This window comes from Lissotriton vulgaris, chromosome 6, assembly GCF_964263255.1.
Source record: "Lissotriton vulgaris chromosome 6, aLisVul1.2, whole genome shotgun sequence".
NCBI lineage: Eukaryota > Metazoa > Chordata > Amphibia > Caudata > Salamandridae > Lissotriton > Lissotriton vulgaris.
The window spans coordinates 88083326-88105522 of record NC_141694.1 but is presented as its reverse complement, the minus strand read 5'-3'; the positions used below and the strand labels follow the sequence as shown (position 1 = coordinate 88105522).

General features: G+C 44.6%; 1 protein-coding gene across 1 annotated transcript in view; it reads left to right on the top strand.

The window, feature by feature from the left end:
• Positions 1 to 22197, top strand: part of LRRC73 (leucine rich repeat containing 73) — a 132447-nt gene that overhangs the window by 95433 nt on the left and 14817 nt on the right. Inside the window, exon 5 of the mRNA XM_086925993.1 lies at positions 16510 to 16702. Coding sequence (XP_086782119.1) covers positions 16510 to 16702 — 193 coding nt within the window. The remainder of the gene's footprint in view (positions 1 to 16509; positions 16703 to 22197) is intronic.

The following is a 22197-nucleotide window of genomic DNA, read 5'->3' as shown; positions in this document are numbered from 1 at the left end:
TACTCTTGTTACGATTGTGTTTATTGCATGTTTGTCTGGGACCACTCTGTTTGTACCTCTGGATACACAGCAACAGCAACATTCACCAACTGAAAAAAGTGAGGCGGATCGAACGCCCCAGAAGAACATAAATATCTTCAGCCCTTTCGGCGATACACACATGTTTTTGGCAGCTACATCACTCTCAGATTAGCTGGGTTTTCCCGAATTAAATGCTCATGAGCAAGATAACGTCGGCCTACAACTCATTTCAGTGGAAACGGCCCACCAACCTGGTCAGGAATTACAGAACTACAATTGAAGCGACCATATGCAAACTAAACCCAAAATAAATTAAATAACTCCCACCACGCCACTACCACAAAATAAGGAGCAACCAAGCAGGTTCCGGGGCTCCCCAGACTTTCTATCCCAAAGAGAACAACCAGCTTGTTCAGAAATACACGCAGAACAAATTAGTTCACCAATATCTTCTGTTTGGCTCCATTTGCTAAATTCCATGGATACCATCGGAAAAGCAATGATCTACCATGCTGACAAGTTAGACACCCAAGTAGTCCTCCTAAACATCCTAACAACCCATGTCCAGGGGGTTGATAAAAATGTGCACAATTTTAACGAGATAATCACGAAGGTCCAGTGAGATCAGGAAACAACTTACCAAATGTGCCACTGCCCGCAAATAATCTGTAAACTAGGAGTGGTCCCGTCCCTAATGTCAGAATTATTGGAGGCAACCAGGGAAGCGCCATCTAAGACCACAGCATCATATGAGCAAGAAAAAGAAGTATTAGGGAGAGAGGATCAGGCATGCTCTATGACTCCCAGGGGGCAAAACTCAAGAGAAACCGGGGTTGATAAAGCTCCAACACCTGCAATTCGACCCACACTTTATTCCCCAAGTGATCCTGGCAACACAGGTGCACTAGACACATCGTCCATCGACCAATGTTTGCAACGCCCAGCCAGTCAAAAACAAGCAACAATTTCATTAACCAAGCGAGAGAGAAAACGCATGAGAAAAGGCAGAAAAGCAAACTAATTTGACAAAACTACCACACTGATTGAGCATGACAGGAACAAAAGCAAAGACAACGCTAAACAAATAATCACAGACGCAGCAAGTACTGAGGAGCATACGACTCCACCAACTAACCTGCCCATCGCTTCAAGTACCAAACCATCACACTAAGGAAAAATCTCCATCAACAAAAATATACAGCAAATTTAAGCCCCCAACGAGCGAGAGAAAAACAATGCAACAACCCAGGCTACCCAATTTATGCAAACTACGCCAACACCAAGGGGAAAACGATTACATCTAGCCCTCAGGAGGCCACCATGTCCAAGTGAAATGCCAGAGAAGAGAGGCGCAACACTGAAACAACAAACAGACACCGTTCGGGAGGCAATGAGGCCAACCCTGTAACGAACTTTGAAATTGATACTCAAACAACTCACATGATCACCTGAACCCACTTTCAAACCATTTGGAGCTTACTACGGTCAACACAGCTACTGAGCGAGCCATGGCAAGGAACCACGACTTGATTCCTCAAACAAGAGCCAAAAGATAGACATGATCCCCCATTATGTCTCGAGGGCAACACATGATATTCTTAACAGAAGCGCACTACTAAAACTATTTAAAGCTCTTCCCTCCGTTAGCCACATTAATACCAGAAATCTGGAAAGCATTGAATTCAAACCTAATTCCAACTTTATTGGACAAGAAATCACAACAGCTACATTGTCCTATTACTTCTTTATCAAGCAGATCTGGCGGCAGAAGGAGACATTTTCCAAATGGGGCATTGAGCTAAAAGAGGTTGATTACCCTTGTTACCCAAGCCCGCTACAACAATCCAACCATGGCCTAAGCCCACAACTAGAAGAAGCCGATTTCATGGAATTTATTCTACAGTATGACATTCCTCTCCTCCAAGAAACATGGCAGACAAATCCCTCGTCAATAGTAGGCTACAAGGAATACTTGAACCCGACCAAGAGAGATACAAAGTTCGGGAGAGCAAAAGGCAGCCTCTTTATCTTTATATCGACAGACATCTTATGGCAAGTTTCTGTTATAGATCTCGACTCCTCTTGGATGCTATACATAAAACTAGACACTTCGTCTTCCAACAGTCTGTTAATTTTGAACACCGAAACAAAAGGGGTCAAGAATCGAGAAACTAATAGCAACAATAGTAACATTAAAACTTGTTTATCCACAGGCCAATGCAATATTGTCCGGAGACCTCAACATGAACCTATTACTTGGCAGGAAAAAACGCACATCCGGCTGCACATCAGCAACAAAACGATGAGACACATACGGCCAGAGATGTGCAGCTCGACTGGACGATCTCTCAATGTGCGTGCTCAAAGGACGAGGGCAGGCAGATAGCCCATCAGCATTCACAAGAGTAACACATAAAATAGGCTCTATTATTGATTACACATTCACGGACCACAACCTTCTACCTTATATTTCGCATTTCCAAATAAAAGAAAGGGCGGAAAACGACCATCACCTCAAACTTTTGCACTGCTTACAATTACTGAAAGATCAGGCCAAGATAACGCTATGTCTCTATCAACTCAATGTTACAACTTGAAACGTCTCACATGGAAAAAGGACCGCATGGGTGACATCATGGGGGCATGAACTAGTCTACTTGCGGGATTCGAAGCCGAACCACAGTGAATAAAGGCCTGGGAGTTATTTATCCGCGACCTAAACAACAAATTCTCCAGATAGGGCAGTTTGGTATACAAACAACTTAAGGACAAAAAAACAACTGAACAATTAAGAGTACTGCAAACTTGGGGCCTAGAACCTTCTCAGGAAACCCTCAGGTCAGTAACAAGAATAAAATTGGAAGACACATGGAGAGCCCATTTGAAGCTACATACAATACAATCCCACGCCCAGGAGAGCAAGACATCACAAATCCTGGAACATCAAAAGGGAAGGAGGACAACTGCGAACCAATAGCCCAGGTCACAACCAGGTTAGAATCGCAGGAACTCCCCCCACAGATTTCACTAGAGCAGGTATTGAAAACTATCAAAAAATTCAAATCTGAGGGAGCACCAGGGCCCAATGGCCTGCGAAATGCTTTATTTCGGAAAGATCCACCATTTTGGTCTGGCCGGCTAACTCCTCTTTTTACACACATCTTAGAGACCAGCACGATCCCTGAATCCTGGTGAGATAGCATCCTACACCCAATATACAAATCGGGCGCAAGTCTGACCCGTCTAACTACAGATTGATTGCACTCATTGATGTAGAGGCAAAAAAGTATGCAAAAAATCTGTTGAAAGACTTTGAGGACTGGGTCAGCCAAACAAATCTGATACCACATACTCAAACTGGATTTCGGGCTGGGATGGCCACCCTCACAAACATATCTGCGGTCATTCTTTTAGCCAACCAAGCCTACGCAAAATCGAGCACTCTGTATGCGTGCTTTGTAGGCCTCAAAGCAGAATTCAATAAAGTACAGAGAGCTAAGCTATAGGCTAAAATGAAAAGCTGGGGAGCCCCAAAAAAACTCCTGGAGGCGATTATCAATCTCTATTCACAAACATGGGTTCAAATAAGGAAAGGAGACGGGTGCAGCATAACAAACAAAATTCCAACAACCAATGGACTAAAACATGGATGAGTGCTGGCCCCCGGTTTAACATCTATACAGCTGACTTATCGAAGAACTTTTATTCAATCCAAGCTGACCCCCCTAAAATTGGGAAAATCACCAATTAACAAGTCTTCAATATGCGGACGATATTGTCCATCTAGCTCAAACACGCACAGGTCTTGCAAAGATTGATTGCCCAATTAGGAGCATACACCATCTCTGCTCAATTAATAATCAACCATCAAAAAACAAAGTTCATGTGCTTCTCTAAATGCCATAAAATAAATAAAAAAAGCAAATTTGTCTGGAAGCTAAATGAGAAACCACTGTCCAGGGTAGATTCGTATAAATACCTCGGGTTCCACTTAGATCACACCGTCAACTTTAAGCAACATCTCGAATAAGGAAAAAAGAAAGCAAAACAATTGCTCTTTGCATTTAAACTTTACAAAATAAGCTTCAAGGTTGTTTAACAGGTCACCTGCTTAAAGTAATTGCAGCAAAATTCTTGCCATCTATATCATATGGTTCAGAAATGTTGAACACAAAGGACGAAACAGTCCTAAACACAGCTCAATCTAGCCTCTTTAAGAACTTGTTTCTAATCCCTCGACACATCTCAGAGGCACAAATATGTTTAGAATATGGCTTAAAAAAATCTTTGCTACCACTCATGGTGTAGTCTTCCCGAACATTGCAGATTACACATCACCAGACATTCTGTCTTGGTGCAATTCTATTGGAGAATTTTTTTGTGAAGTTTAAAAAAACAGATACCAGCAAGACAAGGGGCTCTGGCTAAATATTACTGGAGGATGAGGGCAGCCGAAGAGAACACCTTAGCCCATTATTGTTGACAGGAGATTGAAAATCAAGCCAGGCTAAACAAATCTATGTTTACAGCCCTAAGCAAATCGCTTTCAGCACTACAGTTAGAGGAGGCCTGGCTTACCATTACTATCTACTCTGGATTTAAAAATGCAGTGAATAACGCAACCAAACGGATCTCACTGTCTATGGACAAAACAGCCTTCGCAAAAAAACAACATGCATGGGCGGTGATACAATCTTATAAAACGCTAAAACCTCAACCGTACCTTTCCGAACACTTTTAAAAAGCAATATGTGACGTTATTAAGGCTGGGGTCACGGCCCACGAAAGATCTTACCCCAAATTGGAAACAGACGTGGTCAACAAAGGAAAGCCGTCTCTGTGGACAAGTGATGAGTCTCTATAACATCTGTCCATCAGTATCAGAAATTCGAAAAACTGACCTTCGAGAAATATTAAGGAGAGAACAAATAAGGACTTGCAGAGCAGCAGATATAAAATGCCTTGGAGGCTCGCGATCAACTGTCCTGCAGAGCTATAAAACTCTGGAATGTTGCAGCAAAAGAATTGGATAAAAAACAGAACATACCGTCTTATTTTTAAACTGAATCACTTGCACATTTCTCTATCGCATTGTTTAAATTTTTCTATCTTGAGGATATGAACTTTGTTGTGTTTTTAATCCATGTTTTTCCTAAATGATTACTTTCTGCTTAAATGTATGTTGGTGGTTTGTCCTACCCTTTTATGATTTTAATCAAATCAAATAAAAGTATTATTGACTGACTAGTAACAGATTTCAAACAAATCGTTTTTTGGTTCCATTTGTGAAAATTATATACATTCAACCTATAAGATGTTTTTTTTTTACTGTTGTTTAATGTTCCTAAAATGTATAAGTAGAGAAAGGATTATGTGCATAATTTATGCTTGTGAAATGGGAAGCTACATTTTTGACGTTTTCTAAAAAAACATAGTTCGGCCAAAAATTCACTGAGCCCTATGTGCCTTCCAAATTTGGAAGGTTTTCACTCCTTCAGAACATTAGGTAGATACAAACGATTCACTTTCATAGCAAGTTCTCAGGCCTGATATCATGTTTGGATTGGAATGAAAAATCGGCCCGGCGAGGAGGAGCTACGTCACCGACTAAGATGGCCGCCTAGGCGTCCGGCTCTGCCAACCTCAGTTTCCAGCCAGATGATCCTGTAAGTTATCCTGAAATCACGCCCGACCTCCAGGGAGATGAAGCCTTGCTGAATCGTTTGGTTCAATCCCCAGACTTTTGTCGCCAGAATTGACGGAGTTATGTTGTCTTCTGGATCCTGGCCTAATGCAGCTTGTAAGCCGGGGCCTCGAGTTTGAGCCCAGCCGGGACGTAGTTGAACAACATCGGCCGTGTGACTACGACAGGGTGGACGTCTCCAGACCTGATTTTGATGGCGATCGATGTAGTTTCCTTGATGTCGTCGGACAAGTGACCTGAGCGTCTGTGGAGGCTCTGGGACTCCTGGCCCGGGGACCCAGTTCGACATCACCGGGGTCCGCCGGGGTGGGGCCCTCGCCTGCTGTCCAAGGCCACTTTGTCTACAGGACGCCCTCAGTTGTGACCCGCTCCGCTCTGTCATGGCCCCCCCAGGAGGACCGGGCTCCTCTGGGCCTACCACTATGCTTGTGATCGGAAGAGCGGAGGCGGATCTGACGAATAAAGAGCCGACATTGCGGACCGTGCTGGCCGCCGTCATGGAGCTACAGGCGCATATTGAATCTCGACTCGATAATATGCTTGCCGGTGGGCCTGACTTGGACTGTTTGGGACCGGGCTCTGATCTTCCACTACGTCTACCAATATCGACGCTTCCCGGGAGGTCTGGTGACCTCCCAGGGCAAAATGATCTGGTGCAGCCCTTGTGTTGTGTACCGACAAAGAGTAGTGAACTTGGTTCCCCGGAGAGTTGGTCGCACCCGCCATTGTTGTCTCCTGGGGTGGTTCCGTTTGGCCTCGTTATCATGAAGTTTCCCGTTGGAGCCGACTGGGTTGCCACAACATCTCTGCCTTCCCCGTTTGCTGTGCAGCTTCTGTGGAGGGAACATCGCTTGGACAGGGTGCCGATGATAGAGGGCCTGTTGATGATTGAGGCTGGTAACAACTTTGTTTTTCGGGCTCTCTGTGGACTATCCTCCTCTGTACTCCTCTCGTATCCTGGATCTACAATGACTGCGGTGCTGCTGCCGGATGGTGTTTTCGTGCAAGATCGGAAGGGCCAAGGATGAGACTGCTTCGATGGGTTTGACTTTGGGGTCTCGGCGGACATGGTACTTGGATCAGGTATTAGAATGAGGTCGGGCGGGGTTTAGTGATTCCCCAGTATTCTCACTGTCATATCTCCTGGTATTATCTGTGCTATTCGTAGGGGTGGTTGGTGTCCGGCTGGGGAGAAGGAGACCGGGTGCTTATACGTTTTCTCCTCCTCCACTTTTTCCTACCTTTAGGGTTTTAGTTATTCGGGACGACAGGCACGCTGCTAGGGGGGTTAGGCTGTAGCCAACTGCAGGGGACCAGGGTGGGGGGCTGGAGGGGGGTGGGTTTGTTTTGCCTTTATTTTGTTTCTATGGCCTTTTTCTTCCTTTCCTTTTCTTCCTTTTATTAGTATAGTTGGCGAAACGTTCTGATTGTATCGTTTATCCGTATCGGGTGCTCTTGCTTTCTTCATTATCCCGATTTTTGGGTGGGCGGGCTCTGAGGTCTGGCGCTTGATGTAGACTGTGTATTGTATGGTTTTATATCCTGGAAAGTATGCTTTAACGCCTGTGTCTCAATTATAGCTGTTCCTGACCTGCATATCCTGTTGCTCTGCCTAGCCACCGTATTAGTATTTTCGATTGTGTGACACCCGATACGTTTATTTAGTTAAATTAAAAATAAAACCTTTATCCTATTCTGTGACTTAATTCTGCATTTAATACAAACTTTATCCTGAATCGCTGCCGGACCTCAGGGATGTCGGCTGAAGAGCTGTGGCTTACCGTAGTATACTTGCTCCTATTTTTGATTAGCGGCCGGCCCCTGTGATTGTAGGCCCATGCCTGTAATGTTATTGAAATGAACAATAAAGGTTTTCAAATTTTTTTTTTTTTAAATCGGCCCGGCACGCTAAAAAAAGTGGCCCACATTTGCATATTGCTTTTCCGCAAAACTCTGCTTTTGCAAAGTTTTATAAAAAAATAGGGGGGGGATCTCTCTGACAGAGGCATGTTTTCTTAACATTACTTAGATTGAAAAACAGGCACAGATTAGTTCAACAGAAAACTAAATGTGGAGAGGGTCTAAGGGGAAACAATGTTTACAGACCAGCTTGCACCCTGTCCCCCAACTAGGCAATCAAACAACACTAAAGGGGATGCTAAGGGTCTCTACAATACTGTGGAGAAACTAAACACTCAAATGTAGTGTATAGAGAGAGAATAGAACAAACCAGAGGAGAGAAAGAGAGCACAGGGAAGAATATCCATCAGCCCACCCATAGGCGGAACCTCATCATCTGGGTTAAGAGTAGTGAACTGGTATCCACTAGACCCCTCCTTGAATATTTTTTCAAGGGATGCTAGTATAGGATCCTCCAGTGAGAAGGACAGCCAGCAGGTTGTGTTAGTGGGCTGGGGGGAAAAGAAAAGGGGAGGTTTCAGTGCTCAGAATGTGAAGAATGATGTTAAAAATGCCTGTTATGATGACAGAAAACAACTTCATCATCAGAACGGCATGATTAAAAGCAGAGTGATGATAGTATGAAAAGAATTACTATCAGTTAGAGATGTTAATTGGTCAACATGTTTCAGCCTCAACAGGCTTTCATCAGGACCTAAATTGTACACTACTGCAACAGTGAATCAAAAGTACCACGGGTGAAAAATAATGTAGACCTACCGGTAAACTTTTACTCTATGGTAGTCTCATATTTATTGTGACAGACACTCTCCTAAGGAAAAAGAGAAGAGAGAAATGCACACAAGGTAGAAACATTTGTAAGCATTTTCAGGTAACATCAATAGTGTGTAAATCAGTATTCCACAGTATAATAAATTTAACTCATCCATAAATTTTATGGAGACGGCCCCACCTCGCCTGGCACTCGCTCAGGTCAAAGAGGCCACGCTCTAAACATGGGAATGAAGACATGAAAAAGAAATTTTCTTTCACATGTGTAGATATTCTCCAGAAAATGCGTGAAGAAAAGCTGTTAGTGATGCTCACAATAGGCAATGGTTAATGGCAAAAATATATCAGGGAGAGCACATGAATGAACTCAGACTTAAAAACGCCTCTCATTTATGTGCTTTGAATTTTCAGTGTTCAGATTCAAGTCAGATATTTTAACTTTACCAAGACAAATATTATAACTCCCTTCACAAATATATATAGTTATATATAGATGATTAGAGAGGAGAGGGACGCAGAAACCTTGAACATGTGTCCACAAGGTGTCTCCTGCATGCTGGAAAGATGGTCAATTTGCCTTAAAGCTACCGAAAATAGAGTAAGGCTGATATTACAACAAGTATGGAGCTAAATTGAAACGTTTCCAGTTGAAGAATCCGGAGCTCACAAAAGAAAGAGAAGAGCCACGATTGTGTCACCCAACTGTCCGTCGTTGCCTCGGTTCTATCTTCTGAGCCGAGGGGAAGGTGGTGAACCAATCCATGTGGACCGAATAAGAGGGCCAAGGGCGGACCAGAGAGGAACCGCATTTTTGGCGTACACCGGACGTGTTTGAAGATGATTGGTTCTGTATCAGAGACGGAAACACATCGGTATATACTCCCACCTCGTTGGTTGGAGGTGGAGCCATCATGAACCTGATGTAACCATTATAATCGTTGTCAATTGGTCCTTCTATGCAGACCAGAAAGCGAAAACAATCTGTGTATTTCCGGTACCGCGTAACTATAGTCACGTGTGTTGGAGTTGGCAGGTTGCAGACCAGATAGAAAGATGGCATGCAGATATACTTGCTAATGATTGGTTGCTGAGCGCAGGCCGGAAACCGGATATCGGTCTGTGTGCTTGCAGCCAGGCATGACTGTAAATTAGCGGGTTTACCAAAACAGGCCCGATATCAGTTAAAAGCGTGAACAAAAACGTGCTACCTTTGTGTTTCTCAGATGAGTTTTGCAACTACACATAAACATCATGTTAGAATTAGAAATGTAGGTCGCAAACAGTCATTCGTAGCTGGGGCCACATATGTTGTACAAGAAACGCATTGCGAATCTGCTGAATACAGGCATGGCAACAAAACCAGTTGTTTATTGGTCCTTCTTCAAGGACCATAAGCCTAACGCCGATTTGTATGCTCATGACCGAGCGTAACTGCAGGTATAAAACTCTTGACAGAAGAAAACAGACACAGTTTATTTATTTCTTTATTTTAAAAATTTATAAAGCGCAACATATACCCGTGGGTGTCTTGGCGCTGTGACTCTGCTAAAGATCTCTGATTAAGCGTTATCTACCTTCGGAAGTGATACCATGGACTATTATTGGTCAAACAACCAGGTTTTCAGCAGTTTCCTAAACTGAAGTAGTGAGGGTGACGATTTAATTGCCTTTGGAAGAGAATTCCAGAGTCTGGCCGCGGTGTTAGTGAAACATCTATCACCCCATGTGACCGTCCTGGTACGCGCCACTGCCAGTAGGTGCATCTGTTCAGATCTTAGTGATCTGTTGGGTAGATAGTAAAGAAGCTTCTGTTTGAGAAACGCCGGGCCATGACCGTTAAGAGCTTTAAAGGTGAGGCACAAGGTTTTAAATCTGATGCGATTTCTCACCGTTAGCCAGTGGTAGTTCTTGATTACTTCCTTGATGGAATGAAATTTAGGAGTGCCGGATAGTAACCTTGCTGCAGCATTTTGGATAAGTTGCAGATTGGCTACCACCCGTACCTGCGCGTTTGCAAATAATCCATTGCAATAATCCAAAGAGGAAAGTACCAAGGAGCTCACCACTGTTTTTCTTGCGTTATCTGGAAGGTAGGGTAGGATTTTTTTGAGGAGCCTAAGCTTGTAAAAGGCTGATGAAGCTACCTGATTGGCATGGCTGGAAAAATTGAGCTTATCATCAAAAATGATTCCTAGGTTCCTAACCTTCTGCACAGGTTCTGGAGGGGCTCCGAGTGGAGTAGGCCACCAAGTCGAAGACCACTGTGGAGATAACTTTCCAAAAATCATTACCTCAGTTTTCTCTGAGTTAAGTCTTAGACAGTTCTCCGCCATCCATTCCTTGATTGCCAACATGCCTTCCTGAAACCGAGCTGATACTTCCTCGCCATCATTCTTAAAGGCAATCACCAACTGGGTAACAACAAAAAATGGCAGGGTATCATTCTGACCCCACCACATTATGAATTTCCTCTCCTCGGTAAAACTGGACGCTATCCTTAGCGTCCAGTTTTACCGAGGAGAGAGAGATGTCGTCTATTAAGCAGGTATGTTTAACTAAGAAATTGGCGAGAATAGGGAAGGGGTTGTGGCGGAGCAGTGGTGAACAGGTATAGATGAGATGTGGAGGGGAAACATCAAGTTTTGTCACTAGCGCCAAGGAAATTCATAATGTGGAAGCAATGGGGTAGAACCAGGACGGAAAGAGAATGGTAATGTAATTGCAGAGACCCGCAGGGATAGCGAAGCAGTTCATGTGTGTGACTGATTTCTTTTGAATAATTCAAGGGAGCAGTGTTAGGTAGATGGGTCCTATGAAGTAAGGGCACTTGAGAGAACGTAGTATGAAGGATGTTTCACAACACTAAGGGCTAATATTTTGCACATAAGAGGAACGTTTTTTTAATAAAAATAAGTTTGTGGTTTTTTAAATTGTGGGTTGTTAATATGTGTGTTATTATTACTTGCAGTATGTTCCCTGACGAAGGACCCAGAAAGGGTCCGAAATGCATTGGATAAATAAACTGCTTAAATGGAACCTTGCATCAGTACGTGTTTGTGGTTGAGAGGTTCGGATGGCCCCCCATGACATGAGAAAACTTGAAAATTGGCAATCACCTTGCATGATAAAGAGTTTAACAAAAAGGATGAATGAGAAAAAAGATTGCGCAGCGAAAAGAATAAGGAATAAGCAAGACAGAAGAAAATGGATGATTATAAAAATAATGGTAGCATTGGCATTACTAAAAAAGAGGCTGTTGCCACTGTGGTGGGGTCAGAATGATACCCTGCCATTTTTTGTTGTTATGTATCACACGTGCTGTGTGGGCTTGGCACGAATCAGTGAGCACGCCAACCACTAAAAGAAAAGTTGGAAAAAAAAGTTTGTGACTAAATTGGTTTTTGAAAAGACGGAGTGCAACCTGTCTCCTTATGTGAATCACCAACTGGGTATCATCAGCGTATGAGGTCAGGCTCATCCGGTAGTATTTGATAACCCTAGCTAAGTCAGACACATAGATGTTAAAAAGTGTCGGACTTAGGGATGAGCCTTGCGGAACGCCGCATGGGAGGGCGAGATCAGCAGATTGAAATGATCCCAATGTCACTGCTTGTGTTCTCTCAGACAAAAAAGAAGACAGTAGATCCTTGGCCCTTGAGTGGATGCCCATTTCTTCGACACGGTCAATTAAGATGGAGTGATTGACCGTGTCGAAGGCCGCAGAAAGATCCAACAGGACCAGCACCGCTGTTCCTCCCTGGTCCCTGATGGTCCTGATATCATCGGCAGCCTTTATGAGCGCAGTCTCTGTTCCATGCAGTTTACGGAACCCAAACTGAGAAACATCAAGAAGGCTGTTTCGTTCGATGTATTCTGATAGTTGTTTATTCATGGCTTTCTCCACTACTTTGGCCAGGAAAGGCAGGCTGGCAATAGGTCTATAATTTTTTTAAATGGTTTTATCTAGACCGATCTTTTTAAGGAGGGGTTTCAATAAGGTGTTTTTTAATTTGTCTGGGAAGACCCCTGAATGGAACATGGCATTGCAGATTTGAGTGATAACTTCGCTAACCAAGTCAATTACAGGGGTGAACATTTTTGGGGGGCAGGGATCTAAAGCTGAGCCTGTTTTTATCTGCCTCATAAGATCTATTATCTCCTCTTTCGATACCTCCCTGAATTTGGAAAATGAGCAATTGAGGGCTTTGCTTAGTTGTTTAGGTTCCATATTTGTATCAGTTTTAGTTACTGAAAATTCAGAATAGATGTCATTTACTTTTGAGAAGAAAAAGCCAGCCAGCTCATTACAGAATTCCTGTGATTGGGGGGGGACTCATGTCTACCGATTTCCCTGCCAGTGTCTTAACTACCTCAAACAGTTGTCGACTAAAGTTTTTGGAATTTTCTATTTGCTGTTCGAAATATTTATTTTTTTCCTCCTGAATCATTTTTTTATAGACAGCTACTGTGTCCTTATACCTGGACTTTCTTATATTGTCGTAGGTCTTTCGCCAGATTCTTTCCTGATTCCTACAGATCTGCTTTTGCTTTCTAAGGGTTTCTGAATACCATGAGGCTGAAGGCACTTTCCTGTTTTTAGAGATGGACTTTAGTGGAACATGTGCTTCCACCGCATTGCCTACCCAATTAAGAAACTGACCTACTGCTGCGTTAGGGTCTGGCTGAATATCTGGACGGGACTTGGATAGGGACAATCTGAAGGTTTCGAAATCGATGTCCTTCCATACTCTAAACTTTTCCTGTGAAGGAGGGGTCCGTTTAGGAGCGTTGATCCGATTGAGCGGAATTTGACACAGAATGGCATGGTGATCGGTCCATGTAAGGGGCAATATGTCAGTTATCACCAGCTCATTGATGTTGGAAAAGATGCCATCTAAAATATGTCCAGCATCATGAGTTGGTGCATTTATGTACTGGTTTAAACCTAACGTCTCACATTCTGCTATTAAAGATTCAGTTTCCGACTCCTCCGTCTTATCTAAATGGAAGTTTAAATCTCCCAGTGCCATGAAGGAGTCATCAATAGCTAATGGTTCCATCCAGGACGTAAAGGAGGATAGAAACTCCTAACGAGGACCTGGCGGTCTGTAAATAAGCACTCCTTTGAGATTATATGATGGGGTCAGATTGATAGCGAAATGTAACGCCTCACATGCTGGCGACGGTATAGGAGAGATTCTGACCGGGAAGATCGTCCGGGCAATGGTTGCAAGGCCCCCTCCTCTTTTTCCTCCCTATCTGTCCAGCCGATATACCGCAAAGCCTTGTGGTACTGCTACCTGTAAATCAGGCTCAGATGTTTCATCCATCCACGTTTCGGTTATGAAAAGGACATCTATTTTTTGGTCCACAATTAGATCAGCAATCTCCTGCCTGTGCCTAGCCAAAGAACGGGCATTAATAAGGGAGATAGTTGTGATGTTTTGCTTGGTGGTGCAGACATCAGAGAGGTTGACAGAGTTTGAAAAATGGACAAAAGGTGCGGATATAAGGTGTCTATGATAGATAATGCACCTATTCATGGGCATTGTACTCAGGTTAGGTAAAACATTGGATGTAAACGTATTTTGAAATATTCACCTTAACCAGGTTGTTTTAACTAGTCAGAGTTGAAAACACCGGATTCACATAACCCAATGCCGGATATTTGGGTATATGTTGAATATGTATAAAGGTATAGGAGTTTATACAGAAAAAAACTGAGAACAGTATTTAAAGTAAACACCAGGTACAGACTTAAGGTGTCTAAGATGGATTTTGCACCTATACATGGGCATTGTCTTAAAGTGGAATCCAAATTTTGGATATAGACGTATTGAAATATTCACATTCACCGGGCTATTTAAGCTGGTCAGAGTTTGGAACACTAGATTAACATAAGTGCATACTGGATTTTCGGATGTATGTTGTAATGGGTATATGCATGAGTGTATTGTTACACAACCCGGTTCTGGAAAAAGATTGATTTAGAGCTGAATCCATGAAATTTCAGATTAGTTCACACTGGTGAAACACTTGAAAACAAGTGAGGCCACTTTTGCTCAGGCCCCTTGCCCTCGCTCAATATGCATAAATTAATGGGCCGGCCCAGCAAGAAAAAGGGAGTGACACCTCTGCCCATTGATAAAAGGGAGGTAATGGACGCCCATATGCCACAAGAAAGGTCACTCGGGCACCCACTGGGCCGCTGGCGGCATCCGAACAACAAAGACACCGCCCAAATCATCCCCCCAGGTTGCCCAAAAAAAGCAGCCCACAGCTGAAACTCGGATACTGACCCCATGGCCATTGCTAGAGTGCCCGCCTTACCAGCCTTACCGTGCCTGATGTGGTTTTTAGGCCGAGCCTGGGTAGCGCATGCACTGCTCTGTGAGGCATGCTGTATTCAGGTAGGGACTTGAAGCTCTGCCCACTCTCCGCCCATATTTTTCATTGGCTTGTGTCATTGCCCACTGTAAACGGTGGCTGTTGATTGGTCAAAAGGCTTAGTAGTCCCTCCGTAGAACCGCCTTGTCTCATTTTGTAACCTCCCATGGCGACACCCCTTGTTACGTATGTTGTTACTCTGTAGGCTTTAATTACAGCCTCCGAGCACTATTTTTTCAAATAGCTTCGTCCTGCCTGCTGTTGCAGGCAGGACTTGCTCTCTCCTAACGCTTTTTTTAAATGTTTATAGCACGAACGCATTTGCAATGCAATAGGTCTTAAATTTGCAGGAGTTTAAGCTATTAGCATTGTAAATGACAATGCCTTTTATTTATCTGCTTTAAAAACAACACATAAATTAAAGGCATTGTCATTTACAATGCCAATTGCTCAAACTCTCGTAAAGGCGCCACCTATTGCATTGCAACAGTTACAGAAACGGTACATCTCTGTAATCTGCATATCACGTAGTAATGCTTTTTTTATGGGTAGCTTTAAAAGACAATATAAATGGACTGTACTAAACCCATGTTACTCACTTACACCTACCTCCAAGTTTCATGGCCCATTCTGTTTAATCTCAAACGTGTCTCTCAGGCAGGTGTTTTTGTTTCAGATGGGGAGAAGTGTGTGAGTGCACCTGCTTGTATGTATTCATTCAGGGACATTTTAAGGATTTTGGGGGCCTTGAGCCCAACGTACTCTGGTGGTCCCTGTTTGGAACAGTTTTGAATTTATGATACAATTTCAACTTTTTCGTGCCTTGTTTGGTCAAGTCATGGCAGTGCACAGGCACACTCATCCTAATTGTAAATGTGTTTACATCTAATATTCAGGGCCAGTGACGTGTGTTCAAAATTGTAACACAGCAGCAGCTCACTAATATTACTGCAAATAATCTCTGTGACACCCTCCTGGTTCTCATATGTCTTGTCCTGTTTTTATCTAAAAAACATTTTTATGGATGTTGCATGAAACATAAACACAACATTTCTATGCAAAATGTCTGCAATAGACTCACACATCACCCACATTAAAAATAAATCCTAGGAAAACAGCTTTTAAAACAATCTGTTTAAAAATGATTCAAGGTCATCGGGACAATACTCTGTCCAGAACACAGCTGGCACTGTCAGGGGGCCCCCTGAAAGGCTGGGGCACCGGGCCAGATCCCACTTTGCCCATGTGTTACATCCTGCTCTTCCTTCCTCTTTGTCCCTCCTTAGTGTTAGTGTCTGTTTGTCTATGTCATGTCTCTGTGATGTCATCCATGATTCTACCTGTTGCTGTTCAAGGGATTTATCAGTTACCTGGAGGCTGAGCAGGAGGTTATCTGCTCCCGGTGAGGTTTCTTATAAGACTACATTTCTACTTTAATGCTGTACCGGACCATCTAATCCCAAGAATAAATATACTACTTGAACATTACAACTAGGACCCATCATCTCTATTTTATTGAATGCAACACCATGCCTTAAAACATCTCTGTTCATTGTGTGTGTATGAGATTGCTTCCTGTTCTGCAGCTTGTCCGAGCTCCAGCTCAGGTACAAAAAGGTGAAGACCACTGATGTACGGGCCTCCCAGATTCCCCTGCGACACTGCGTCTGCTACAGATTGTCTTACCAGAATCCTTTGCTCTCTAGATCCTGCTGGACATGGTGGAGAACTACCCGACCACCCTGAGGACTCTCATCCTGGCGGAGAACGACATCAGCACAGACCTGCAGCAGCAGATCTCCGACCTGCTGTCCGAGGGTGAGGACGAAGAGGAGGGCGACGGGCACGAGCCGGACGGACAGGGGCGGGAGAAGCACCCCTGGATTGCACAGCGGAAAAGTAAGGTCGCCAGGTGGGCAGGGTGGTGAGGGCGGGCAGAGGTGGGCTGAAGTTACATCTGCTGCCGGGTGTTGTGTTTGTGAATGTGGCTTAACGGCTAGAGCGGTCGATCTCGAAGCTGGGGAACCTGGTTCTAGTCTCGGCAGGGACACTCAACATCCTGTGATTCTGGGCAAATCACTCAATGTCCACGTGTCTAACAAAATGAATGTGTCCGTCTGTAATGCTACTGGTGCTCATGTAAAGCGCTCTGATACCTTCGGGTTGAGTTTGCGCTATATAAAACTCCCCCCTTCAAAAAAAAAATTAGGAGGATTAACTTCCGGTGAAGAAGTCAAGCAGGTAGCCATGGCGTGGGCTTTGGGAGCAGTAACGTGAAATGAGCATTTGAAGGGTCCTCAGTGAAGGTGGGGCTAGAGGCCGAGGATGGTGCAGCACAACCCTTTGGGTGCACCAGGCGACCATGTGCAAAAGACGTTTGAGGAGGGAGTTGTACGGCTGTGTGAAGTAAGTAGCCGAACTTCATATGATTGTAGAACATGAAGGCAGGGCTCGAGTCGGGGTACCACGCAGGTTGACGGCGTTCCCCCACTTATTTTACTGGGAACTCGATAACTGGAGCCACACATTCACTCTTTGTCCTCTCTGGGTAGAGATCGGAGCCCATTCAGAACGCTGCTCATGCGCTGGCTTCTCTGCTGCAATCGCATCTAAGGGGTGAGCGAGGGGAGGCAATGGCTCTGTTAGTGCAAGCCACCTTTCGTGACGTGTGCCCTGCATGAAGGTGTATTATAACCTTAAGCGCCCTCGACCCAGCGCAGCCATTTACATCCGTCCTTGCAGCAACTGACATACCGGTCACTGCTAGAACCTTATCAACATTCCTACCCCCCCTTTGACATTCTATGATCCACACATTCTACCTTCGGACTTCTCTACCACAGCGTTCTCTACATCATCTTACCACATTGTGCTTAGTGAATGGCATAGAAGCCCAGTTAAGATGCGCCCACCACATGGTATTTCAACAACACTGGAGATGTGTAAAGCGCTGTTCATTGTATTGGACGCCATAGGGGCAGGGGTTGTACATCGTGTGTGTTGCAAGGAGAGTTATTTTGGGGATAAATGTGGAGGGCTGCATTGTACTTTCTGTATGTTGGCATCAGAGGTGAGAGCGGTAGGTTGTGGTTATTGGTACTGCAACGTATTTTTCTTAGAGAAAGGTTGGTTTATTATTTTCCTGCTGGGTTACCTACATAAAACTTTCCTGCTGCTGAAAATTCCAAGATCAAAAAGGAATGAAGGGGAGTCAGATACTTTTTCATCCTCAGCCCCTCGGTTATAAAGTGGTCGCCCTCGCGGGGTCAGACTCCTCAAGGACAAAGCCATCTTCAGGACGAAACGGAAGATGTTTCTGTTTCTTAAAGACCAACTGTTCATGATGAGTGTGGGAGGTGTTGTGTTCAGCACTGCAAAACCAAATGGCTGTAAGTGCTATTTACAAACAGTGTTGACATAACATTCCTTCATGGTGGATCTGTTGACCTGGGCCCTTCTGAACCTCAGACCTGCAAACGCCCCTGCCTGCTTCCTGTAAGGATTCTCGATCAACGATCAGATTCCAGATCACGTAGAACGATGCTGCATTGCCATGGTCCCAGACGCTTCTGGCTCAGCTGGCGTCTTGTCTTCGGATGGTCCTCCATGCCGAGCTCCACATCAGCTACCCGCTGCCGTATCTGGCAGATAGTTGGGGTGAGTTGCTGGAAAGCCTGTCCACGCCTACCCTGGCACACCTGTCTCCAGAACCAATTTGGAGAGGATTGTCCGTGTTCCCAATCTTCTTGTGGGATGCTCCTTCAGCGACCCCAAATTTTGGTCATGATTCCTGACTGACATCACCGTTCAGGTCTTGTGCTCGCTTTGCTGGTTTTTTTCAATGCTTAGTAGATGATAAAGATGGCAACCATGCCCACCTTTCCCTGGAGGTGCCATCGCACAGTGCATGTTCCTGGTGAACGCTGATATTGCAGTGGTCCAGAGAGCAGACAGTTGGAGCGAACACCCTGACTCTATCGATCAGTGTGAACCCCATCAAGGGGTCCCCCATTCTTCTAGCCCGAGGTGCCCAGTCATCTGCACCTATCTTACTTGCTGGAACACCAGCGCAGAGACTTTCACCCCCAGGAAGGGCAAGTGACAGTTCCTAGGGGACAGTCAAATTCCTTATTCCCTTCTTTTCTACAGAAGATCAAGGACAGCTCGGTAAGGTTTTATTCTATGGTTTCCTCCTTGCCCATGAAAGTCAGCACTGGAACATCATGCATTTTCATGCAAAGGACCTCGTGTCCCCCAGAGTTAGGGCCTCCTGATGATGGAGGTAGGATCCAGCATCCCTGGCTTCCATAGGTCAGCTTGAGCGCCTGGTTCCTTAGGAGTGGGCCTTTGTTCATCAGTGCAACTTTGTCTTCCATCTCCATTACTTTTGCTGTGAAATCTACCCAGAAGTGGTGAATGGTAAAGCCTGTGATGTAGTAGAATATAGTTGCCTTCCTCACTTCTAAAATGTGGGCTCGCTTTCCTTAATGATACCCGTTCTCCATTCCATCAGCTTCCGGCTATAATCAAAACACAATTGACTTATTTCTTTTTACGGACCGAAACTGGAGGGGAGCATCTTCATAGATCCCAACCTCATAAAGGAGGGCAGCTCGGAATTCAACCTTGCCATAATGTGTGTATTTGTAAAGCGCGTGTTCACCCCGAAGGGTTTCTTGGCGCTGAATAACAAATATTTATTTTTACCCAACTCAATGGTATTCATTTTATTGACCTCAAAAGGATAAAAGGCTGAATGGATCAGCTGGGATTTGAAGATGTGACCATGAGGTCCAGATCCACGGGCCGATACAGTGGACAGATTTGTCATCTAAGCCATCAGACCCGGCTGTCCCACCATGCTCAATTAAGGGGGTAACCATGTTGGCCAGAACAAATGTAAAATAAACAAAATTTCATGATGTGGAACATAAACGACCTGGGCGACAGGATTAAATGTGTTGTGGTTGGACGATATTTGAGGCAACTTAATCCAGAGGTCATCTTGTTGTGAACAACACACATGGTAGGCTAAGCATATAGGTTCATGGCCGAAGGGAAATACAGGCTGGTTGACTCCGCTGACTTAATAAGAGGATCAAGAGAGAAGGAGGTTGTGATTTTTTTAAAAAAAGGGTCTCCTCTTCAGGACACTTGCAAAATGGGAAGACCCAAAGTGGTGTGACGGGGACATAAGTGTTACCTGTGCTTGATTTGTAAAAGTAAGAGTGCTGGTGCCCGAAGCTCTGCTCGGAAGCCCGCAGCCAGTGCATTTACCAACCTCCTGGACTTGAGGTGAGTATGGGGCAAGGTCCAAGGCAGCACCAGTAGAACACCACCCACTGCACAAGAGCGGCCTGATGCAGTGGTGACAAACAGCGTGGGGCACCCAATGCAAGTCGATGGTGATTGGTCTTTGTGAACAGATGCTGCAGTGTCGGACCAGTCAGGCTGAACCAACAGGGGGGCCACAGACCTCACAATGTTCGGGGATGGGGGGACACCTTTGGCCCTCTTCTCCCTGGGCCAGCGGCGACTGGTGTGGAGGTGTCCTTAGGCATCAGGTTTTCTTCACCGCTAGAGGTCATGGTAGAAGGGGCATGCAAACAGATGTTGTAGGCGGCTTTGAGAAGTCCAAAGCAGAGTAACCCCAGGTGGGAGAGTCAGGGGACCACACTTTCATCATTGGCCCATTTCAGCTTGGGCTAGGTAGCTCGGGTACAGTGGTGCTTCCCGGTGTTGGGTTTCCTCGGTCTTGTCCCCTCACAGCTCAATCTTTCGTACCTTCAAGAGGCAGGAGAACAGCTCCGCTGTTCCATGGAAGTTCCTGTGTCTTTGGAGAAGTACTAGCAGTCCTTCCAGGCTTTAGAGGATCAGCAGTTTGCAGGGCGAGACGACTTTGGTGCAACTGTTGAGAATTGGGTACAGGCCGGCAGGACTGGTGCCAAGTCAGTTGCTTCCTCTGCAGTTCTTGGTTTCGCGGCTCTTCAGCCATTCTTCTTTTTGTCATTAGGATCTGATTTTCTGGTGCCAGGAGCACCCCTAAATGCCGCATTTAGGTGTGTTGGGGAGGGGAGGATAGTAGCCAATGGGCTACCTACCCTTGGGGTCACTGCGCCCCCATATTACCACTTTCTCGGGGAGGTGGTCATAACAGAATCCTAGAATTCCTGATTTTGCCATCAACAAGATGGCTAATTTGGGGACCCTCTTTGGTACCTCAGGCCCTAGGTACCATTTAGTAGGGCCTTTCAGAGGGTACTAAATGTATTGCCAATTGAGGTATACAATGGTTCAGCTTTGGGAAAGAGATCTGGCACTGGTGGCCTGATTAGCAGGAACCCAGTGCACTTCCAGTCGAAATCACATCAAATATCAGGCAAAAAGTGGGGGGTGACCATGTTGAAAAGGGCACTTTCCTACAATGGCCCTGTTAGATCTTGCCAAGAAGCCGTAAGTTGAGGCTCTTACAAAACATATATGATATAAGTTTGCACACACAGAAACAATCTTTTACTGTGACCTTGCAGTGATCACAATAGGCACGGTATCTTACCTACATTTGCTGTGGGTTCTTCCTTGGTCTTAATTTTTAACTATTAATTATCATCTATATTTCATAAGCACAGTTTCTATGGAAAGAACATTAGGGCACTAGTCAGTCAGTCAGTCATAAGTTTTTTTCTCTCGATAAAAACACATTTTAAAAGCTATAGAACAAGAATAAAAAAGCTATATTATTAAAAACACAATACATTTTGACAAATAGTAAATATACCCTAATCAACTGAATAACAAAAATCATTAGAAACCTTATAATAAATAATTTTAAATAACATTTACAACAAAAAAATGGGAGAAAGTGCAATTCACAAAGTGCGGAGAACTCATAGCAGCAAGAATACTTAGGGATTGGCATTCAAGGTTCTGGATCTAATATTCCACGCCCATCTCAGGAATTTGGCCAAACCACACGCATAGAGGGCTCGTGCATCAGATCTTAAAATGCGCAGTGCCACGAGGTGGCTGCGAGTACCCAACTCCCTGCAGAGTGGTTTAAGCCAGCATTCCCTTGGCGCTTTGTAGGCTGGACAAACTAACATGACATGCGATATTGACTCAAGATTAGCCTCACAGTTCGGACAGGCGGCTGGTGTCTGGTAGGGAGCCTTCCACTTCGCAGTCATTTCGCGAGTGAGGAGTGAACCAACCCTGAACTCAAAAAACAGAGCTCTGTCATAAGGTTTTTGTATGACATCTAGGTATGGTTCATAGTGAGTAGAATGCTTGTGTTGCATGAACTCCTCTGACAGCCTGCCTAATTTGGGATCAAGGAAACCCTTATTACTAACCCAGGACCAATAAGCCTTCTTGAGTTCTGCCTTTGGTGGAGC